The sequence below is a fragment of the Miscanthus floridulus genome, chromosome 10 (assembly GCF_019320115.1).
Source record: "Miscanthus floridulus cultivar M001 chromosome 10, ASM1932011v1, whole genome shotgun sequence".
NCBI lineage: Eukaryota > Viridiplantae > Streptophyta > Magnoliopsida > Poales > Poaceae > Miscanthus > Miscanthus floridulus.
The window spans coordinates 132,243,042-132,261,347 of NC_089589.1; the positions used below are offsets into that span (position 1 = coordinate 132,243,042).

The 18,306-nt window shown below is 47.2% G+C and overlaps 1 protein-coding gene across 1 annotated transcript; it reads left to right on the forward strand.

The window, feature by feature from the left end:
- The first annotated feature begins 481 nt into the window (after positions 1 to 481).
- Positions 482 to 1,888, forward strand: LOC136485739 (zinc finger protein 10-like). The gene has a single exon (XM_066482582.1). It carries the CDS (start codon positions 676 to 678, stop codon positions 1,615 to 1,617), a length of 942 nt encoding a protein of 313 aa, XP_066338679.1. The 5' UTR covers positions 482 to 675; the 3' UTR covers positions 1,618 to 1,888.
- Positions 1,889 to 18,306: the final 16,418 nt, after the last annotated feature.

Consider the following 18,306-nt stretch of genomic DNA (forward strand, 5'->3'; position numbering starts at 1 on the left):
TGGTAAGCAGCGCATGCAGCATCTAATCAACTCGAATTGAATAATTCAATGATCAGGACCAACTTGTAGTTAGTATATATACATTCCAAAAGCTTTGTTTGCAAGGAAGGAAGAAAGACCATTCCATGCTGCACGCATATCTATATATAAACAAATCTACTACTTCGGTGCCAGTAAACCAATTACTAATTGAGATGCCTGCTAGCAGCTCAATAGCGAGACAGAGATAGGTACACATGCATACACACCTAACACAGACAAGAGCACTGTGCGCCAACTTTATTATTATGCATATTTCTTTATTATATATATATATATATATATATATATATATATATATATATATATATGAATTGAACTAAATTAAAACCAGCTGAGACGAAAACGGGTACACGCAACCATCAATACCTAAACAGCAGGCTTGAGAAGACTTGTCATCTAATCATACAAATTACTGACCTCCGTCCATCAGCATCATCTTCTCTTCTCCTCTCCTCTCCTCTCCCTTTATTTTCTAGCTTCCTCATTCCATTTCCAATTTTCTTTGTCCGTGATCTAGCAAGTAGCTGTCATCAGTTGCATATGTACGTCTCTCTAGAGTCTAGAGTCTAGATCAATACCATGAGACTACTACTAGTTTGCAGCAACAGATAGATCGATAGCTCTCTCAATCACATGAACTCCTCCACCGCCACCGCCATGGATCAAATAGGCAAGTACTGGGGCATGTGGGGAGCAAGCAGCAGCAGCAGCAGCACGGCGAGCCCCATCTCGGCTTGGGCGGCGGCGTACGGCGGCAACAGCGAGCCGTCGTGGGAGGAGCAGGCCTTTGCGCGCGACGCGGCGGCGCACCTCGGCGGCTGCGTGTGGCCGCCGCGCTCCTACTCGTGCACCTTCTGCCAGCGAGAGTTCCGGTCGGCGCAGGCGCTCGGTGGCCACATGAACGTCCACCGCCGTGACCGGGCTCTTCTCCGTCAAGGGGGCTCGTCGTCCCCCGAAGACGTGCACGCCCCCAACGACGATCAGTCACACCCACAGCAAGGTGCTCTCCTGTACAGGGCAGCAGCAGCCTCTAACCCTAGCACCACTACCACGCCGACTACTACTGCAGCTGCAGGTACTACTACTGCCGGCTCAGCAGCAGCCATGGGCCAGGATTGGGATGCCAACACCACCATCACCACTCCTCCTACTTCTTACTTGTCAACAATTATCAAGGAGAGCAAGAACAAGCTCTTCATGCCCATGCCAGATCACTCTGTGGCGGAGATGAGAGAACATCAGGCGACCATAGATGATCATCAGTGTGATCGTCATGACGATGGCGACGGCGTGCAGTCAGCCAGGAAAAAGAGGAGGCGTTTGGATCATCCGTTGGCAGCGGCGGCGGCACTTCTGATCTTTGTGCAGCCAACGGCAAAGGCCGCTACCGATGTTTCAGCATGTGAATCGCAAGAAGGAAGAGCTGATCATGAGACAAAGGTACCACAAACGACAACCCCAACAAGCCCTAGCTCTAGTTCCCCTCTTCTGGATCAACGACAAGAATTAGATCTAGAGCTAAGGCTTGGGACTACTCCCAAAGTTACATATATGGCGATACACAAAGCTAGCTAGCTAGTACATACTGCATGCTAATTATTAAGGAGATCGATTTATTTGGTCTTTTGAGTTTATCATATCAATACTCTTGCTCGGTTGTTCATCGCTTCGTCATTCCCCTGTTGATTTTGTTTCTCCTTTTTAATTTCTCCCTTTTTCCTTTCTTGTGCTATGGGACCATACCGGCCGATTATTACATTTTTTTGTCCAAAGAGCTATATATACCTCTCTCCCTCTTTCAATTCAATCTCAACTGTTGTTCTTGTTTCAATATATAAGCAGTTACAAGGATATATATATATATACATGTTGGAGGTTCACCTTTAATTTCTCTTGTCGAATTGATATTAATAGAAAGCTCTCATACAATTTTTCTCTGTTATTGCTGTTGTTTTCTTGTGTTCATACGGACCTGTGATGAATTTAAGCATCCTGATTTTGCTCCTATCATGCATATACACAAACCTTCATTGTGGAGAACTCGTAATGACTGAAACATTTTCGTCACTAGCACGTTTCTTCATTAATTCATTTTTATTTTTGCTTGGTTCATCATGATCTTTTCTGCTATCATTCTATCTATAAATTAATTTTTTTACTGCATGTATATATATGGAGCCTGATGGATGCATCTTTCTGGTTTATATAAATAGGTCCCCTATATATTTTACCCAAACTAAGACTTGATCAGCTAGTAGATCAATATCCAAAGAGTTTTGTATATATAACTTCATCATAATTTTGTGTGAATACGGTCTTGATTAGCAGGTAGGTTTGCTTGCTTGAGCTACTCATCAAGATCACAAGCAGACAATAGTGAGTACAAACTGACAGAGTGCTCATCTGTTGTTTTCCTACAAACTTCCAATATGCTCATCATGGGGCATGGAACAGAGAGGGAGGGAGGGAGGGGGAGGGGGGCACTATTATATCGTCTCAGAATTATTGTTCCACATACAAATTGAGCACTGAAATAATTATTTTTGTGCTTCTCAAACCTTTCCAGCCACTTAACATTACATATATTACACGGCTCCTTCAATCCACACAATTATTTCATGATCTCTTAGAAAAGAAATGCAGACTACATATGCTTCTTTTCTTTGCCAATTTTCTTCTATCATCGCACGACACTAGTACAGAAAAGATTTTTAGCTATACAACCGTTGCATGAAAATCAATTTTCAAGGGCGGTTCCGTTAAAAAAAACCGCCTCTAGAAACGTATCCATTTCTAGGGGCGGTTTAGTTAAGAGAACCGCTCCTGAAAATACAATTTTTGGGGATGGTCGTCCTAATCGAACCGTCTCTAGAAGAAACCGATTATCAGGGACGGCTCCTTTAAGTGAACCGCGTCTATTATATATTTACAGGACGGTCCACTTAGTTGACCGCCCCTAAAAATAACCCGGTACAAGTAGCCTCCTTCTTCCTCGTGACACGGGCTGTGTTCATGCCATTGTTGAGCTCACTTGGAGGCGAGAAATAGCAAAAATAGAGGGGGTTGCCCTTTGAACCTTTGAAGGAGTTGGGTTTGAGAGGTGAGTTTGTGGCATCCCTAAACTCTTTTCAAACTTTACCTATACATTTCTTTCACTAATTTTTGTTCTCAAGTAGATCTAGAGAGACATGCATGATGTTTGATATTTTTTTATTTTTTCTAGCTAGTTTGATATATTTATAAGTTTCTTGGCTTATAAATATACCAGTAGAGTTAGAACCAAAAAAGTGTAATGCATCCATGCTAGAACCGCTAACAATAAGCCCTAAAATTGTTGTCCAGTGACACGGATACATTGATGAGTATCCGTGTGCCAACTCTTGTTACTAGGCATAAGTTTCATGTCTGCTCGTAAGTAGGCTGACGACACAGATACCTCTGGCATTATCCATGCCAGTCAGTAATAAGTGCTGGCACAAATAATTCCCCGCATTTGTAAACTGGATTTCAATTTTTTTTTAAATATATATACAATTTTATGGACTCATATGAAGATGAAATTCTGTAAACTGTTGAGTCTCATGAGTCTCATGGGCGGACTATATAAGGAGTACATGCTTAGGGGGCAAGAAGCCTCCCTTAGAATAAGGCAAGCGAAGATTTTACGATCTCAATAATATACTCTAACATTCCCTTGTGATCACAGCAAGAGCGGTGTAGATGGTGATACTAGAGAAGGTAAAGGTTGTAAGCTGACAGATTTACGTCCCCTGCAGGTCACAACGACGATGCGCCGCGGATGCTGTGGCTGGATTGGAAATCAATGAGGAGCACATGCAAGGTGTGGTAACCCTTTGTGCCGGTATTGAGGCCATAGCGTGAGGGTGGAGTAGCCATGTTCAAATATGTCATGCTGGAAATAGTCATGGTTAATGTAGAATTCTAGTTAGGCGATGTTGAGGCGGTCGCACATAAAGCCACTGGGGCAAAAGAGGCGCCATGGTGATGATGTAGATGTGTCAAGGTCGTCGTCATAGGATCAGAGATGGCGATGCCAAAGTCGATGTAGTCAAGGCCATCAAGGATGTAGACAAGGATGGTGAAGCAATCAACTCAAACGGGATGTGAGGGTTGATGTTGAAGTCAATGCAGTCAAGACAACAAGGCGAAGGGCAAAAGCACGCACCAGTGTTGTCAATACTAGATGTACTAGGCGGAGGGCCCCAATCATGCGTTAGTGTCTAAGGGACCAATAGAGAGGGCCTTCATTCTTGTTGTGGTGTGCAAAATAACGGGGATAGAAGGTGCTGATGCAATTTGCTATTGTTCGAGTAGACAAATTTGGTGAAGAAGAGAAAGCAACGCTGGAAAAAGGTTGTGTTTGACATAAAAGAAGCAGTGTTTGTGCAGACGCTTCTACCCGATGGTGAGCAAATACGAAGGAACGCTCTTTCCTACATGGTGGCTATAGGGCTCAATGATGGTGATGAAGAACTCAAATAGCTTCATGAAGATCGACTAGAAACAAGTGGCACACATGAGGCATGACACGGTCATAGATGCATATGGGAGAATGATTTAGATGCAATGGTGAGTGACTCCATGGACAGAGGCATGCCTATGAAGGCATGTCTCCATTAGTGGTGGCAATGGATGGTGGTGCTGTAGCCTAAGGAGGCAACATAGCAACGACCAAGTTGCTCAAAGAACATGTGTGTAGTACTCGACGACAAACGTTATAGGAGCTAGGTAGGTCGTGCACAATCGGCTGATCAGGTCGAGTACATGCAAGGCAGGACAATGATGGAAGAAGTTAGCGGTGGCATCCCGATCTATGGTGATGATGACAAGCCAGTGATGACTATGTGAGGACGCCAAGGCATCCCCTCGGCATTGCGTGTCTAGTCTAACCACATAGTCGTGGAAGTAGAGGTCGGTGTGGGCAACATAGATGTTGGAGTAGATACACGTGAGGTTGAAAGGTGGTGGGCAACTCAACCCTAACCATTGATCTTGTAATCCAAAAAGGGATACAAGTAGCAACAGATCAAAACCAATGGCTACAGAGGGTGATGAGGCAGCCTAGCCAGAGGCATTCTCTGGCGTTGTGTGTTGCTCGACCCAGTGTGGATCGGACATAGCCCAACCACACAACAGGGAACGACAGGGTGGAGATGATGCAAGTCGGTGGCAAGCTCTCAACATGGAGCAGTGGGAAGGAGCAGTGGGGCAAGATGAGATCGACACACTAGGACACCTAACGACATGAGGTGGGTCAGCATTGGTCAGCAGTGGATCCTACCTGGTCATGGCATGGGAAATGTCCTGGTCGGTGATGGTGGAGAATGATGATGGAGCGCATGGTCAGGACACGACGTGGCCCGGTCACTGCCATGATGACACGGGGACAATTCTCAGCGAGGCCTAGCCACCGCCATGGCGACATAGAGATGCAACATGATCTGGTAGTAAAGATCTGGATGGAGGAGGCCGACGGCACAAGGTCGAGGCACAATCTAACAATGAAGATTTGGATGGAGGATACCTATGATGTGAGGAGGTTGGTGATGTGCTGTTGCAACCTACATCAGAACGACAATGAGGGTGGTAGGATGTGCCACCTAAACAAAGGAACTTCCCTCGGTAGAGATCAAACGATTTCCCTAGGGGCACACAGTGCGGAAGCGATGTTTTGTGCCTTAGATTGAAACTTGAACTTGTGATACCATGTAAGAGGAATATAACTGGTAGAATTGTTGATTGTATGTTATTAAGCCTCATGGGAGGAATAAGAAGCATCCTTTACAGATGAGACAAGTCAGGATTACACGATCCTAATCTATCATGCATACCTACAGATATATCCCAATATAATATAATAACTTGACACAAAAATTGTAGGTTTTGAAAAGAGTTGTTGAATTTTTTTATTTAAAGCAATTTAGATACCTAAACGGACCGAAGTTATTAGAGGGCAAGCATGGATGAGAGTTAGGGTTGGCATGGATGAGAGGTGTCTGAAGGGACCATGATGCCTAAGAGGTGGTGAATTAGGCAACTAAAAACTACTTCTAACTAAGGCCTCTAATTTCCACCTAGTCAAAACCTATGCAATAAATAAACTATCTAGATGTGCAACTAAGATTTTGCTAGGTGTTGCTATTTGTATCGCAAAAGACTTATCAAACCTAGGTTGCAATCCTATCAACTAGCCTATCAAACTAAGTTAGGAAAGTAAGCACATAACCAAGGTATATAATATGAATGCAGAAGCTAAAGAGAGGTAGAGATTGCAAATTCCCATTGATAGTCATGTATCTTTACTGAGGTATATCGTGAAGCTCCACACTGCACCCTAGTCCTTGTTGGATCTCCTCGCAAGCATGCCCTCACAAGGGCTAGGCTCCTGGTAGGGTAACTCCATGGATAGTCCTCGGGCCTTCCCCACGCGCTCTCCATGTATCGCCATGTACTCCGTGTACATCAACAAACCATGGGAGTAGGGGCCTAAACCCTTACTAAGGAAGGGCAACGAGTGGCCATGTTGCATTAGCACGACCCCAATGCCAATGGCACTGGCATCTGTTTTGATGCAAAAGGTCTGAATGAAATCCGACAACATGGGAACTAGTGTAGCAGTTAACGCTTGCTGAAGAGCCTTAAAAGCCTCCAAATGAAGATCGTGCCTATCGGTGTGAAAAGTGACCAACAAGTAAATATTTCTAGTTTTGTCGTGCATTGTGATCAGATGTGGCCTAGCACTCAATGACACAGGGTTTATACTAGTTCAGGCAACGTGCCCTACGTCCAGTTCTAGTCGGTCGGTGACTTTATTCCTGAGCCCAGGTGCTCGAAGTTTGTTGTGGGGTTACAAACGAGTGGGAATAGAAAGGGGGGCTTTAAAGGTCTAGTCGGGCTCTAAACCGAAGGGCCAAGAGTGACAGGAGCTCCAACATGCGCTAAGTATTGGAATATGTGCTCTATGTGACTTTAGAGTTCTAGAGCTATGGTGCTGTTCGAGTGCTCAGAATGTCTGAAGCTAGGCAGAGAGAGAGTCGGAATGACCGTTCTCCTTTTAGGAGAGAGCGCATCTCCTTTTATAGGTGAAGGGGATGGCCTTATAAGTTTAGAGGAGAGAGAGGAAGAGAGTGTGTGTGCTACCTAGTCTTGTTGCCCATGTCGTCGGGTACAAGACAGTTGTCGGCGCCCATAATACTGTTGACGCCTAGATGCATGTGGCAGGCTCCATCGTGTTCGTCTAGTATGGCAAATGTTGGTGCCTACCATACTGTAGGACAAATGTCGGCGCCCATAACACTGATCATGTTCTGACATGTCTGAAAGGTTGTATAGCACCCTTCTAGCATGGCCTGGTGGTAATGTCCTGTAGGTGTGCAGGGTATGGTCCTCGGTATTGCGGTTGACTTGAGTGCCTTGCCTTATCTGCTCCACCTGATTCTTGGGTCCTCACCGAGAGGGCATCCTCGGTCAGGTCGTTCCTAGTCAGCTCCGACCGTGTCGGTCGGAGAAGAGCTATAAGCAGAGGTTCAGCATATTCCTGGTTGGAAAAGCAGGTTAGAGTCGGAAGCAAGCATCATCCCCTCCATGGCCAGGCCTTCCGGTCGGAGACTGGATCACTCTTTTGGCCTATCATTAGGTATCTGGACTAGCCCAGGAGTCGCATGTTGTTGTAATACCATCTGCTAGGCTGAGCTTTTGCTAGGAAGTGGGCCCATCAAGGACCCTGGGTTTATGAACCCGACAGGAGCCCCTGAGCCCTTTTGGGACTTCTGTGAAGTTGTGAAGGGGCTGTTTACACTCGTTGTACAAGAGCAACGAGTGGGTGTAAGATTGTGAGTCGTTGTTGGGCGCGACGAAGCTGTGGCCGAGGGGTCGGGCGCGACGGAGCACGGACCTAGGCGCTGGACCGACGAACCAGCATGCTGATCAGCGGTCGTATAGGGAGTAGGCAGCATAGTGACCATGCATCCATTACTATGGGTCGATGTGAGTCCCCTAGAACGATATGTCATGGAGACAGGTCATGTGGAGATGTGACCACTCCCTGCACGATGCCAGAAGTTTGACCTAGGGTTGTACTTTCTGGCCCGTAGTGATTGGCGGTGGCATGATCTTCCGTTAGGAACCATGTCTGAGGGATTGGGCGAAGTAGAGCTAGCCCTCAAACATCGGCCAAGGTGGAGCCTATCCTCAGACATTGGGCGAGGCAGAGCTAGCCCTCAGACATCGGCCGAGGTGGAGCCTACCATTGGTGGTCAGCCGAGGCAGAGCTAGCCCTCGGGAGTCAGCCAAGGTGGGGCCAACCCTCGGGGGTCAAACAAGGCAGAGCCCAGCAAGAGGTGTGGCCTTGGTGGTCCTAGAAATCACATGGGGGATTTTTTTACTTGCTAGTGGGTGCGCACTAGCGCACCCGGTGGGTGTAGCCCATGGGCGATTCATGTAGAATCGCTTGGGGTTTTTTTGACATACCAGCGGGTGCGCGCGAGCACACCCAGTGGGTGTAGTCCCCGAGTGAGATCCAACCCCTTGTTGTTGCTAGGGTCAGGTGTCACTAAAGATCGAGGAGAGGATAGTGAAATTAGTAGGAAAAATGTCTCTTGTTTTCGCACATATCCCCTTCCTAGGTTCTTAGCTATCTTTTCTAGGAGCATGGACCCAGGCGTCGGGCGCCTAACCCAAACATCGAGCACTGGTTGTGGGGTCGGGCATGATGGAGTATGGACCCAAGTGCCAGGCGTGGCCGAGGGGTTGGTATAGTTTCATGCGTTACTCCATCCGTGGTTTCTGCAACCAGAGGGGCTAAGCTAACGTCGCTTGCCTCGATGGCTCGAGTGACGTGCTTGGTGAGCTCTCTAACGGGTATGTCCGAATGGAATATGGGTCTGTCGTTCATAACTGGAGTCAGCATAGCCCTCATGTGGCATTCTTTTGCTCCTTAACCCGCCTCTCGGTAGATGCCTGAGCCATTCCGGAGACCGACTCAGGTGGCCTGCTGGCCTCCCCTCGATGGAGATTCTGTGGGCATGGCTCAAGGTTAGGATCGAACAAGAAGGTCGAGAGGGCCACTGGGGCTCATCTACAGTTTTCTCCCCTGACTCTGTTTGACGTGAGATGGCCTTGAGCCCTTCACGGGCTGGCCTTCGAACCCTAGTCGGTCGTCGCTCATGTCGAATGAGGCGACTACCACTTCGTGACGCAACACAAAGCGTTGTGATGGATCAACTACATATGCAATGCTTTGGATGTATGGGATGAATGAATGATTGTATGGATGAATGTGTGAATGCGTGTATGAGAAAGGATGAATGAATGATCATGCATTAGAAAATAAAATAAAGTAAGAAGGTTTGGTAAAGTTACCTTGATGACTCGAGTGACGGGTTAGAGGAGCTCTTATCAGATATGCCCGAATGGGATCCATGCCCATCATTTGTGATAGAGTCAGCATAGCCCACATGGGGCATCCCACTGCTCCTTACCTGTCTCTCGGCAGTCAGCCTGTAACACCCTTGGTGTTACGAGCTTATTTAGCACCAAGGTTTAGGCCTAAGAAAAAATTTTGAAACGAGTTTATCAGGTTCTTAGTTTAAATCGTATTTGAGGCGATAAGCAAGTCCAGTGTGCTTTAGTTTTGTGGACTCAAATAAACGCTTAACTTAAATCACGCCGTGTCCTCGCTCTACCGTGCAGCGCCGAGTAACCACTGCCTTTGGTGTCCCGTCTAACTGCTAACCTTGTCGCTGCTGCCTCTGTCTCTGATTGTGTTTGCTTGCCCCGCGTGTCCCTTCTCTGATTGGCATTGTTGTTGTACTGGACGCGTAGTAAGCCACGGGTGCCTGCTTTTGTACGACTTTGTTCGGAGCGCCTTAATGGGATTTGCCGAGTCACTGGCCGCTCTGCTTCCTTGCTTCTGTGGCCTGCTTTGCTTGTATCTGCCTGCTCCGTCGCTTCATTCAGTGTCTCTGTCTGCCTTTGATTGTCCTTGATGCCTGCGCTGCTATCGTCTCGATACCAAGGTCAAGCTGCTGCGACCATTATGTACTGTTCCTTGCGTCTTTTTCTCTGAGTGCTTTAATGAAGGTTGGCCAGATTGCTGGAGCGCCGTCCCTCCGTCACCCACTGTTTGCCCATTTCCCTGCTCCACCGCATGTTTTCCTCTGCTTGTCCGCACCACCATGCCCCTGTCGTGCCTCGCCGGGCCTTGCGTAGCTCAACTGCCAAGCCGTAGTCGCGCCCGTGTGCCTTGCAGCACCAGCTAGGCCACGCCCGCCGTCGTCCAGCTTTCCTCATGCAGCGCGTCAGAGCCTACGCTGTCCCACGCCCCGTTCGCACCGGTACACTGCCCCTGGCGTTCGCGCCTCTCGTGTGGCCATGCCGTGGCCGCTGCTCCGGACGTCCGTTCCCACGTCGCGCGAGCACAGGTGTCCCACTGCCGTAGTACCACGCCTCGTCCACGACCCACGCCTGAGATGTCGTGGCCACGCCACCGCCGGGCCGACGCGTTGTGTCCGTGCGCCCGCGTTCCCATCCTCGCCATGTCCGGTCCGTTGTCGCCTGAGCCTCCAGCGCCGGTGCCCTCCCTCTGCTGGCTTTGCCAAGCCCTCGGCGCGTTCGGCCGGACCACAGCGTTGGACCACGGTGGCCATGGCTGCGCCGCCGTCCGCATGCGCGAGCTTCGGTGCCCGTGTGCCTGAGCCGCCTCTCTAGCCGCGGCCCCTGCCCTGGGTCTGCGCCGTGCGGCGTGTGCGGCCAGTCCGCTGCGCCCTGCCACTACGCCGTTTAGCCTCCTCGTCATCGTGAACGAGCGCGCGGCCGGGTTTCGCCACCGGCCGGTGGCTCTGCTCCGTGCGCTCTATTCTGAGATTGAAGAAGCAAGGTGAGGAGGGCATATATCCAAGCAAATGAATTATACGGGGTCCTTTTTGCTAAATACATGACTCGACTTAATAGTGTCAGTGGGCCTTGAGTGGAATAGAGGTAAACGTAGGGATGTTTTTGCATAATCGCTGGCCGGTTTGGGCAAAACTCAGCGCTGGGCCAGCCTGTTGCTGGCTACTGAGCTTGCTGGGCCACGCCACTGTGCACCTAGGCTGTCTGGGCCACTGTCTGTGCCTGGGCCAGCCTAGTGCCTCTTGGGCCACTGCCGCGCACCCGCTGGCCAGCCGCGGGCTGCATTGCTGGGCCACCGGTTGCGCCGGCCGCTGGGCCGGCTGGTGCTGCCGCCTGGGCTGCTTGCTCGCTGGGCCAGGCCGAGCTAGGCTGTTTTAATGACTGACGGACTTCTTTAGTTTGTAGAGTATTTGATAATTTAGCTTATAAAGTAAGCTTGTAAAATTCGTAGAAAATCATAGAAAAATCATAAAAATGCCAAACTAGTTTTGTTAGTCTCCTAAAATCATGATCTACCTATTAGTATAGTTGGTTCACATAGTGTGATATTATTCTTGCAAGCTATATAATTAATTTAAGATACTTAATGTTGTAAAATATAAACTTGTAGGAATTTTCGTGATAAATTGGTAATACCATTGGGTCTGAAATCTTTACAGTTGGTTTCTAGCAATTTTAGCTGCTCACTGTAATTTTGGTAGCTCCAGAATAATTAGTTTGCTAGATAGATAATAATGCCCTATTTCAAATAATAATTAAATCGATAGGGTGAAATAAAGAAACACCTTGGTTTGTATAACTAAAATATTATTGGGAAATAACGTCTTATCCGACAACGCGTATATATATCCAAGTACGGTCGTCGTTAGAACTAGCTCGTTCACTTGAGAGACATAGAACGTAATTACACGAGTCACGATTGTAGTTGATTAATTACATCTTTGCATTGCACCGCATTGCATATCATATAGGTACGATGATGGATCAATGGATCGATCGAAGGACGATTGGGAATCCGATGATGAGGCAATGGGCTTCCTATTCAGTTGATGGTGGATGATTGGAAGATGCAGATACTAACTTTTAATATATATCTTACCCAGGCAAGCCCCGGTGCATAACCCCTACTTTTCTGCAGTTTAAATTATATTTGTGCATTAAGTTTTAAGGCGTTAAATGAAACCCACTTGCATATATATATATATATATATATATATATATATATATATATATATATATATATATATTATCCTATGAGTCTTACTAGTATGACAGAATCGTGTAGAATGCTATGCTACAGGATTCCTGTAGAAGTCGAGTGATTGCTTGTCACTTGCGAGATATAGGAAATATATGACTAGAATATTATCACTTGGAAAATATAAATGGTGGAAAGGAAAATGGTGATCGGGCAGAGATATGGTTTGATATTGGTGGGTGTAAGAGGTTGTGTCGCCGTGGATGCGGGGCATGGCTTGGTTACACTGCTTTTCCTGTCTGGTCGGTTAAGGACCGATCGTTGCATAAGATTCTAGGCAAGTCATAAACTTATTATCCTGAGCACATACTTGTGTATGGGCACTTGGAAGATTTGTTGCTCTCTTATCGCGGATCCAGCTCTTTCCGGACCGACTGTTAGAGTTTTATTTTGGTGGAGGAGGTCCTTGCACCGCACTGAGTCCGGGACTCAGGGGCGGGGGCTTGGAGTCCCAGTTTGGACAGGGACCTAGACACCCAGGATAGGAGAGTGATTGGTTGGTCTTGCTTGTGCTTGGGGTACAAGCGAGGCATGTGTTTTCGGGGTACCCAGCTGGGGGCATTGATTCGCGAATTGCCGGGATATCCGGTACGGCTTGTCTACGGTTTAGCATCGTAGTAAGAACTGAAAGATAAAAGATGGAAGATGGACAAAGGAAATCTGATTGCTTACCACCTACTTGAAAGTAGCATAGGTGCTTACATAGAATGGTTAGTTAATGAACCAATGCGGCTATTGATAAAAATTGAATATAAGGACGCACGCTTAGTAATGCTTCCTGCAATGCAATAAACTCACAAGCCAAATAGCCTTGCATATCCTTGGAGTCTTTTTCTTTTCTCCTGTTGGGTAAGTCTTGCTGAGTACAATTGAGTACTCAGGGTTTTATTCCCCCCTGTTGCAGGTGACAGGTGGATGCTAGAGCTGACTCTTGTGTGTGGACTCCTCCTGGTGGGCTCAGCGAGGATTCCCTTACGCTGCGATCGTAGTTGTTATTTATAACTCTCACCAAATGATTTTATAAATGAAAGTTTCATAATCTATTGTCGTAGTTTATATATCAATACTTCCTCATGTCATTAATAGATGTTTATTTCCGCTGCAACCCTGTTCACATGTTTATATTCCGCTGTTTAATTAAATGCTTCATAACTCTGATAATATGATTTCATTCCGCTATTATAATAATAAATGTTATACTTTGATGTTGTATTAACAGTGATGTAAGAAATGGTTCAGAATGATGTAAGCTTTATCCTCTCATTTGTGATCCTGATGGCAAAAATGTGGATTTTCGGGTTCTCCCCTGGGGTGTGCCCGACGGAACCGAGTAATTTAGTGTTCTCCCTCGAGTGCTTAGTGTCTAATGGAAGACAAGCACTCCTGTGAGGCATTAGATTAGGTGGTTCTGCCACATTGCCTGAGCTATCCGATCGACTCAGGCAGCCTGTTGGTCTTTCCTTGACGGAGATCCTGTTGGTGGGCCCTTCCAAACCCTGCCTAGGAAGACAGAGGGTCGTTTGCGTGTGGTTGTACCTTGTTTCCTGCGCCCGGGTTGTGGTAGTGGTGGGCCCTACCTAGGCCATGTCCTGTTTTAACTAGGTGTTTACACCTAAAATTTGGTGAGAGAAACACGGGAACTCGAAAGCTTCTAAAATTGTGTCGATCAAGGCACTGATTGCATAAGGATTGATATCAACTGATTCAGATACGACTCTAGAATTAGATCGCTTTGGATGATGTCAGCAGATAGCGATGATGAGCTACGATTGGCGTCAGGAAACTACATGTCGAACTCTACAAAAAGGGAAAGATTAGGGTCCAAGTTATCTTAAATTAGGAATGTTTTCGTCAATGCCGAAGATTGTAATGAGTCGTGCTCGAGTAGGATTCATGTCTAGGCTCTGGGTATAAATATTAGACCACCGGCTATTGTAAAAGGACACACAATCAATCAAATATAAGTTACTTACTTTTTTTCGGCTCTGGCCACCCCTTAGGAGTAGTAGAGTAGATCTCGATAAGTTCTTCAGCAAGTATGGCTGTATCGATCCAGTCGACCTCCGCTGCTTTTTTGTAAGTACCATCATGGCTTATACTTCTATTCGTATGGTTGCATCGATCCAGTCGACCTCCACTGCGACTCTGGTATAAGCTAGTTATCGACTCTTATCTAGTTCAAGTAAGGCTGCATCGATCCGGTCGACCTCCACTGCTCGAACTAGATTGAGGTCAAGTTATCGGCTGTATCTAAGGGTGGCATTCCTTCGGATAGATTCATTAAGTTACCGATATTGCTTATTGCTTCCATTATTTATTTAATTATAGCAATATCACTTCGCGCGATTGAGATTGATCTAGATCAGCCTTATATCTGTTTAACCCACCGTTTGTTAATCTAAATTGATCTAATCTGCATCTTAAACGATGAGTTATGTTTTATCGGCTGTTTTATGCCAATATTGATCGTGCATAGTGTGCGGTTAAGGCATGTTTTGTCTTGAATAGATCTGTTGGCTAACGAAAACCATTTCATGGCCCGTTATCACGGCCTGTGTGATTCTGCCTCACACCCCACTGTTCACACCGTAGAGTGGGGATCGTTATTTGGTAGCTCTGTTTCTGATAGGACATGACCTTAACTGTGCGCTATGCCTGAATCGGCTATTTTTGCCGATATCGAGTGCTTTCATGAACAGTTCACGTCATGAGACTGTTGAAGTAAAGATAGGTTAAAAGATGTCTTAGCCCCATGATCTTATTATTGTATTATGGCCTACATGATTCTGCCCCATGCCCCACTGATATTAGTAATAAGTTAGGGTCGTCGAATCTATTGTTGTTTCTACGGCCTGCATGATTATGTCTCATGCCCCACTGGTCATAGCGATAGAATGAGATCTAATATGTTCAGTAGATTTATCTTTATTAAATGGTTGAATGATGATGAGCTGTTTCTTTTATATAAAAGGGATTCGGTTACCTACAGTCATTGGCTTAGCATAAATTAATTATTGTTGGCATCTTTTTGCCATTGACTAATGTTTGTCTAAATAACGAGATCTATCCTGAGCGACAACCGATTTACCTTCCATAATTCCATGAGCTTTAATTGACTCGTTCTTATGAGTATGCTGGAATCAAATATTTAGTCGATTTCCTACCATATCGGCTCTTAGAGCCGCACATTCGGGACTGTCTGGTAACACAGGCATGTTCTGCCTTAAATTACTAATTAGCTTTCTCTCCTTGTCAATTGCAGGGTCAAATTGACTGGCATGTCTCGGGAGGAGTGCACAGGATCAACCACTCCTACGCTGAAGCCAGGCAGATCTCCTAGCTCCATCGAGCGGACCCTTCCAGCTTGCTCGTGTGCCCTCGGTACGGGATGAAATTTTGGGCCGACACATGTTATTGACATGCCTGGTGGGACACCACAATCATCATGGCAGTTCATAACAACAATGACATCCTTACGGTACATTATGAAGATCTACTAGATAGAGATAAAGATGTCATCAGCAAAGCTATAGAAGAGTTTCAGAACAAGTGTTTGTTGTCCTACACCAAAACACGTGACAACATAATTGTTCAGAAATATCCACTACCAAGAGTTCTATTGCATGAATAGACAGATACAATTGAAGCTGAAGACAGGCAGTTTCTTAACAGAAATTGTAAACAAATCTATTCATGATGCCATATCAAGCCATAATGAAGCTTTCTTGGACACATTCCACAATGCCATGAAAGAAGTGTTTTATGGGTTTTCAGTTGGTCAGGTTGGACCGGCTTATTATAACATTCCACATCCATCGACCCAAGGGGCTAATCAAGTCGGTACTAGCCATCAAGAAGCAGTACCAGCTGGTAATGATGATGTCCAAGCAGTTCAGAGTTCATCTAAACAAGCTCAAGGTATTACTATGAATCAGATATAGTATAATCCTAGATCGTCAATGCAGCATGTGCAACAGCCGACTAGAGCAAGGTCAGAACTAGGTGATTAATTTTGGCCTGCCTCCTGTGCGGGAGGAGTGGAGACCCAGCCTATAGCGAGTCACGATGAGCAGCGGGGAAAGTAGATTGGCAGCGGTGTGACCTTCCCTTCTAGGGATTGTGTCCTCCTAGCCGATCGTGAGTACAGCGGCAGCGGCGGTGGCGGTGATGGCGGCGATCCTTGTGGTGATGGCAGAGATTGGGTCTGAGGTGACACTTATGATCCCTCCCCCATCATCTGCGGTGGAAGAGAGGAGGGAAACCTGGGCTCCCAGCCTCACCCGGTGGAGGAGCGCACGGTTCGCCCTCCTGGTCAGAGCTCGAGGGGTTAGGAGGAGATGTGGCTAGGTTAGAGGTAGAACATCCGCCAGCTGAGCCATGGAGTCTAGATAGTGGAGATCCCATACTCCGGTGAGGCAGGCACTGGGTGGAGCCACCAGCCATCCTGTCGTTGTAGGAGTCGGTGATGATCCTGGTCGTCGCATGATATTGCGATGGCTGGATCTTCCAGCGGGTGGGGGCGACCCACAAGTCGGTGTGGCCCTACCCCGATGACCTAGGGAATGCTCGGCTCGTCATTCGTGATGAGGAGGAGGTGAAGCTCTAGCACTTGCTTGGGGAGAGCGGAACTATCGACGGAGTCTGATTTTGCCCAAACCAAGGCGAGGCTCAAGGAGGCCTTGGAGCGGGTTGAGGTCATCCATCAGGCGGTTACAGTCGACCTACCATGTGTCGCAGAGGTAAGTTCTCTGTGTTTTTAGCGTTTGTCCTTGATTCCTTGGTCTTTCACTGGTTGTTTCAGCTTGTTTGCTTCTCGCTTTATAGGATTTAGAGGTGATGTCGATCCACAAGTCCTGTTTCCTTCAAGAGGAACCCGGTCAGATGGAGCAGGAGGCCAATGATGTCATGGAGGGTTAACGAGCTTCGGCGCCAGCTGTAATCTACCCACCGCGAGTCCCAAGACCGGGCGGCCGAGGTGACGGGAGCACGGGCTATGGAACTATTTGTAGCTGAATGGGCTGACTGCTACCGAGTGGGAACTCGACGTAGCGAAGGTCCACTTGGTGGAGACCAAGGCAACGCTTTAGGAGTCCTTAGAGGCTCTAGACACGGAGTAGGAAGGCCTGGTCGAAGGCTAAACAAGAAGTGGTCACGCTTTGGGGTTAGGTGCTTGGGGCGGAGGAGTCGAACGCTCGACTGCTCGAGAAGGTGACCCAGCAGGAGGAAGGACTATCCATCCTCGAAAGCACCCGCATTAGTATGTATCTATTCTGCCTTCGGTTGATGCCTTGGTTTTTTCTTTTTTTTTGCTTCTGAACTTGTCGTCTTTTTTTCCAGAACTAGGTGGAAAAAATGGTTCTTTGGAGCAAGAACTAGAGACAGCCAAGGCGGTGATCGGTCAGAGCATGGAGGCGCTAGCCAAGTCCCTTGAAGAGTGACATGATCTCGAGGGGGAGCTTGACTAGATTTGTAACGTCGCCCAGGTGATCATTTTCAAGGTGTTTGGGTCAGAACCGAGCACCAGTACGTCCGTCGTCCAGCTAGCGGAGGTCCTAAACAAAGTTCGAGTGCTTATCTTCGATGACATGTTCTACGGGACGTCGGGGGTGCTAACCTCAGTGGCGACGCACCACCCGAATCTAGGCTTCACCGCCGTCTATAAAGGGTACTCCAATGGGTGGAGCATAGATGCAATCCATGCGCTTGGGGAGAGCTTGGTGCCATATGCATAGATGGTTGCCGAGCAAGTCTCCACATAGTGGGTGATGGAGGCTCACCATTCGAGTGCGGCTGAAGGCGTGCGCTAGGAAGATGTCATCCAACCTGCGGAAGGAGTGAAGACTAGGTTGGAAGCGAGCGTCATCCCATCTCCGACCGAGCCGAACATCGTCCTGTTGGAAAGCGAGCTACCCTTATCCTCGTCGATCAGTGCCGTCAGCCGATGTTGCCAGGCGGCCACAATAGAATTTAGAGTAGAAATAGTTAGTATATGTAAAAGATAAATTCGTGGGAGAGCCCCCGTGTGAATAGTTTTTTACATTCGTGAATACTTCAATTTTGGTTTGTGATGGAATCACTCATAAGGGGAAGCTTGT

Bases quoted from the DNA above. Each gene is read 5' to 3' on its own strand.
- LOC136485739 (XM_066482582.1), top strand. From the start codon at position 676: ATGAACTCCTCCACCGCCACCGCCATGGATCAAATAGGCAAGTACTGG.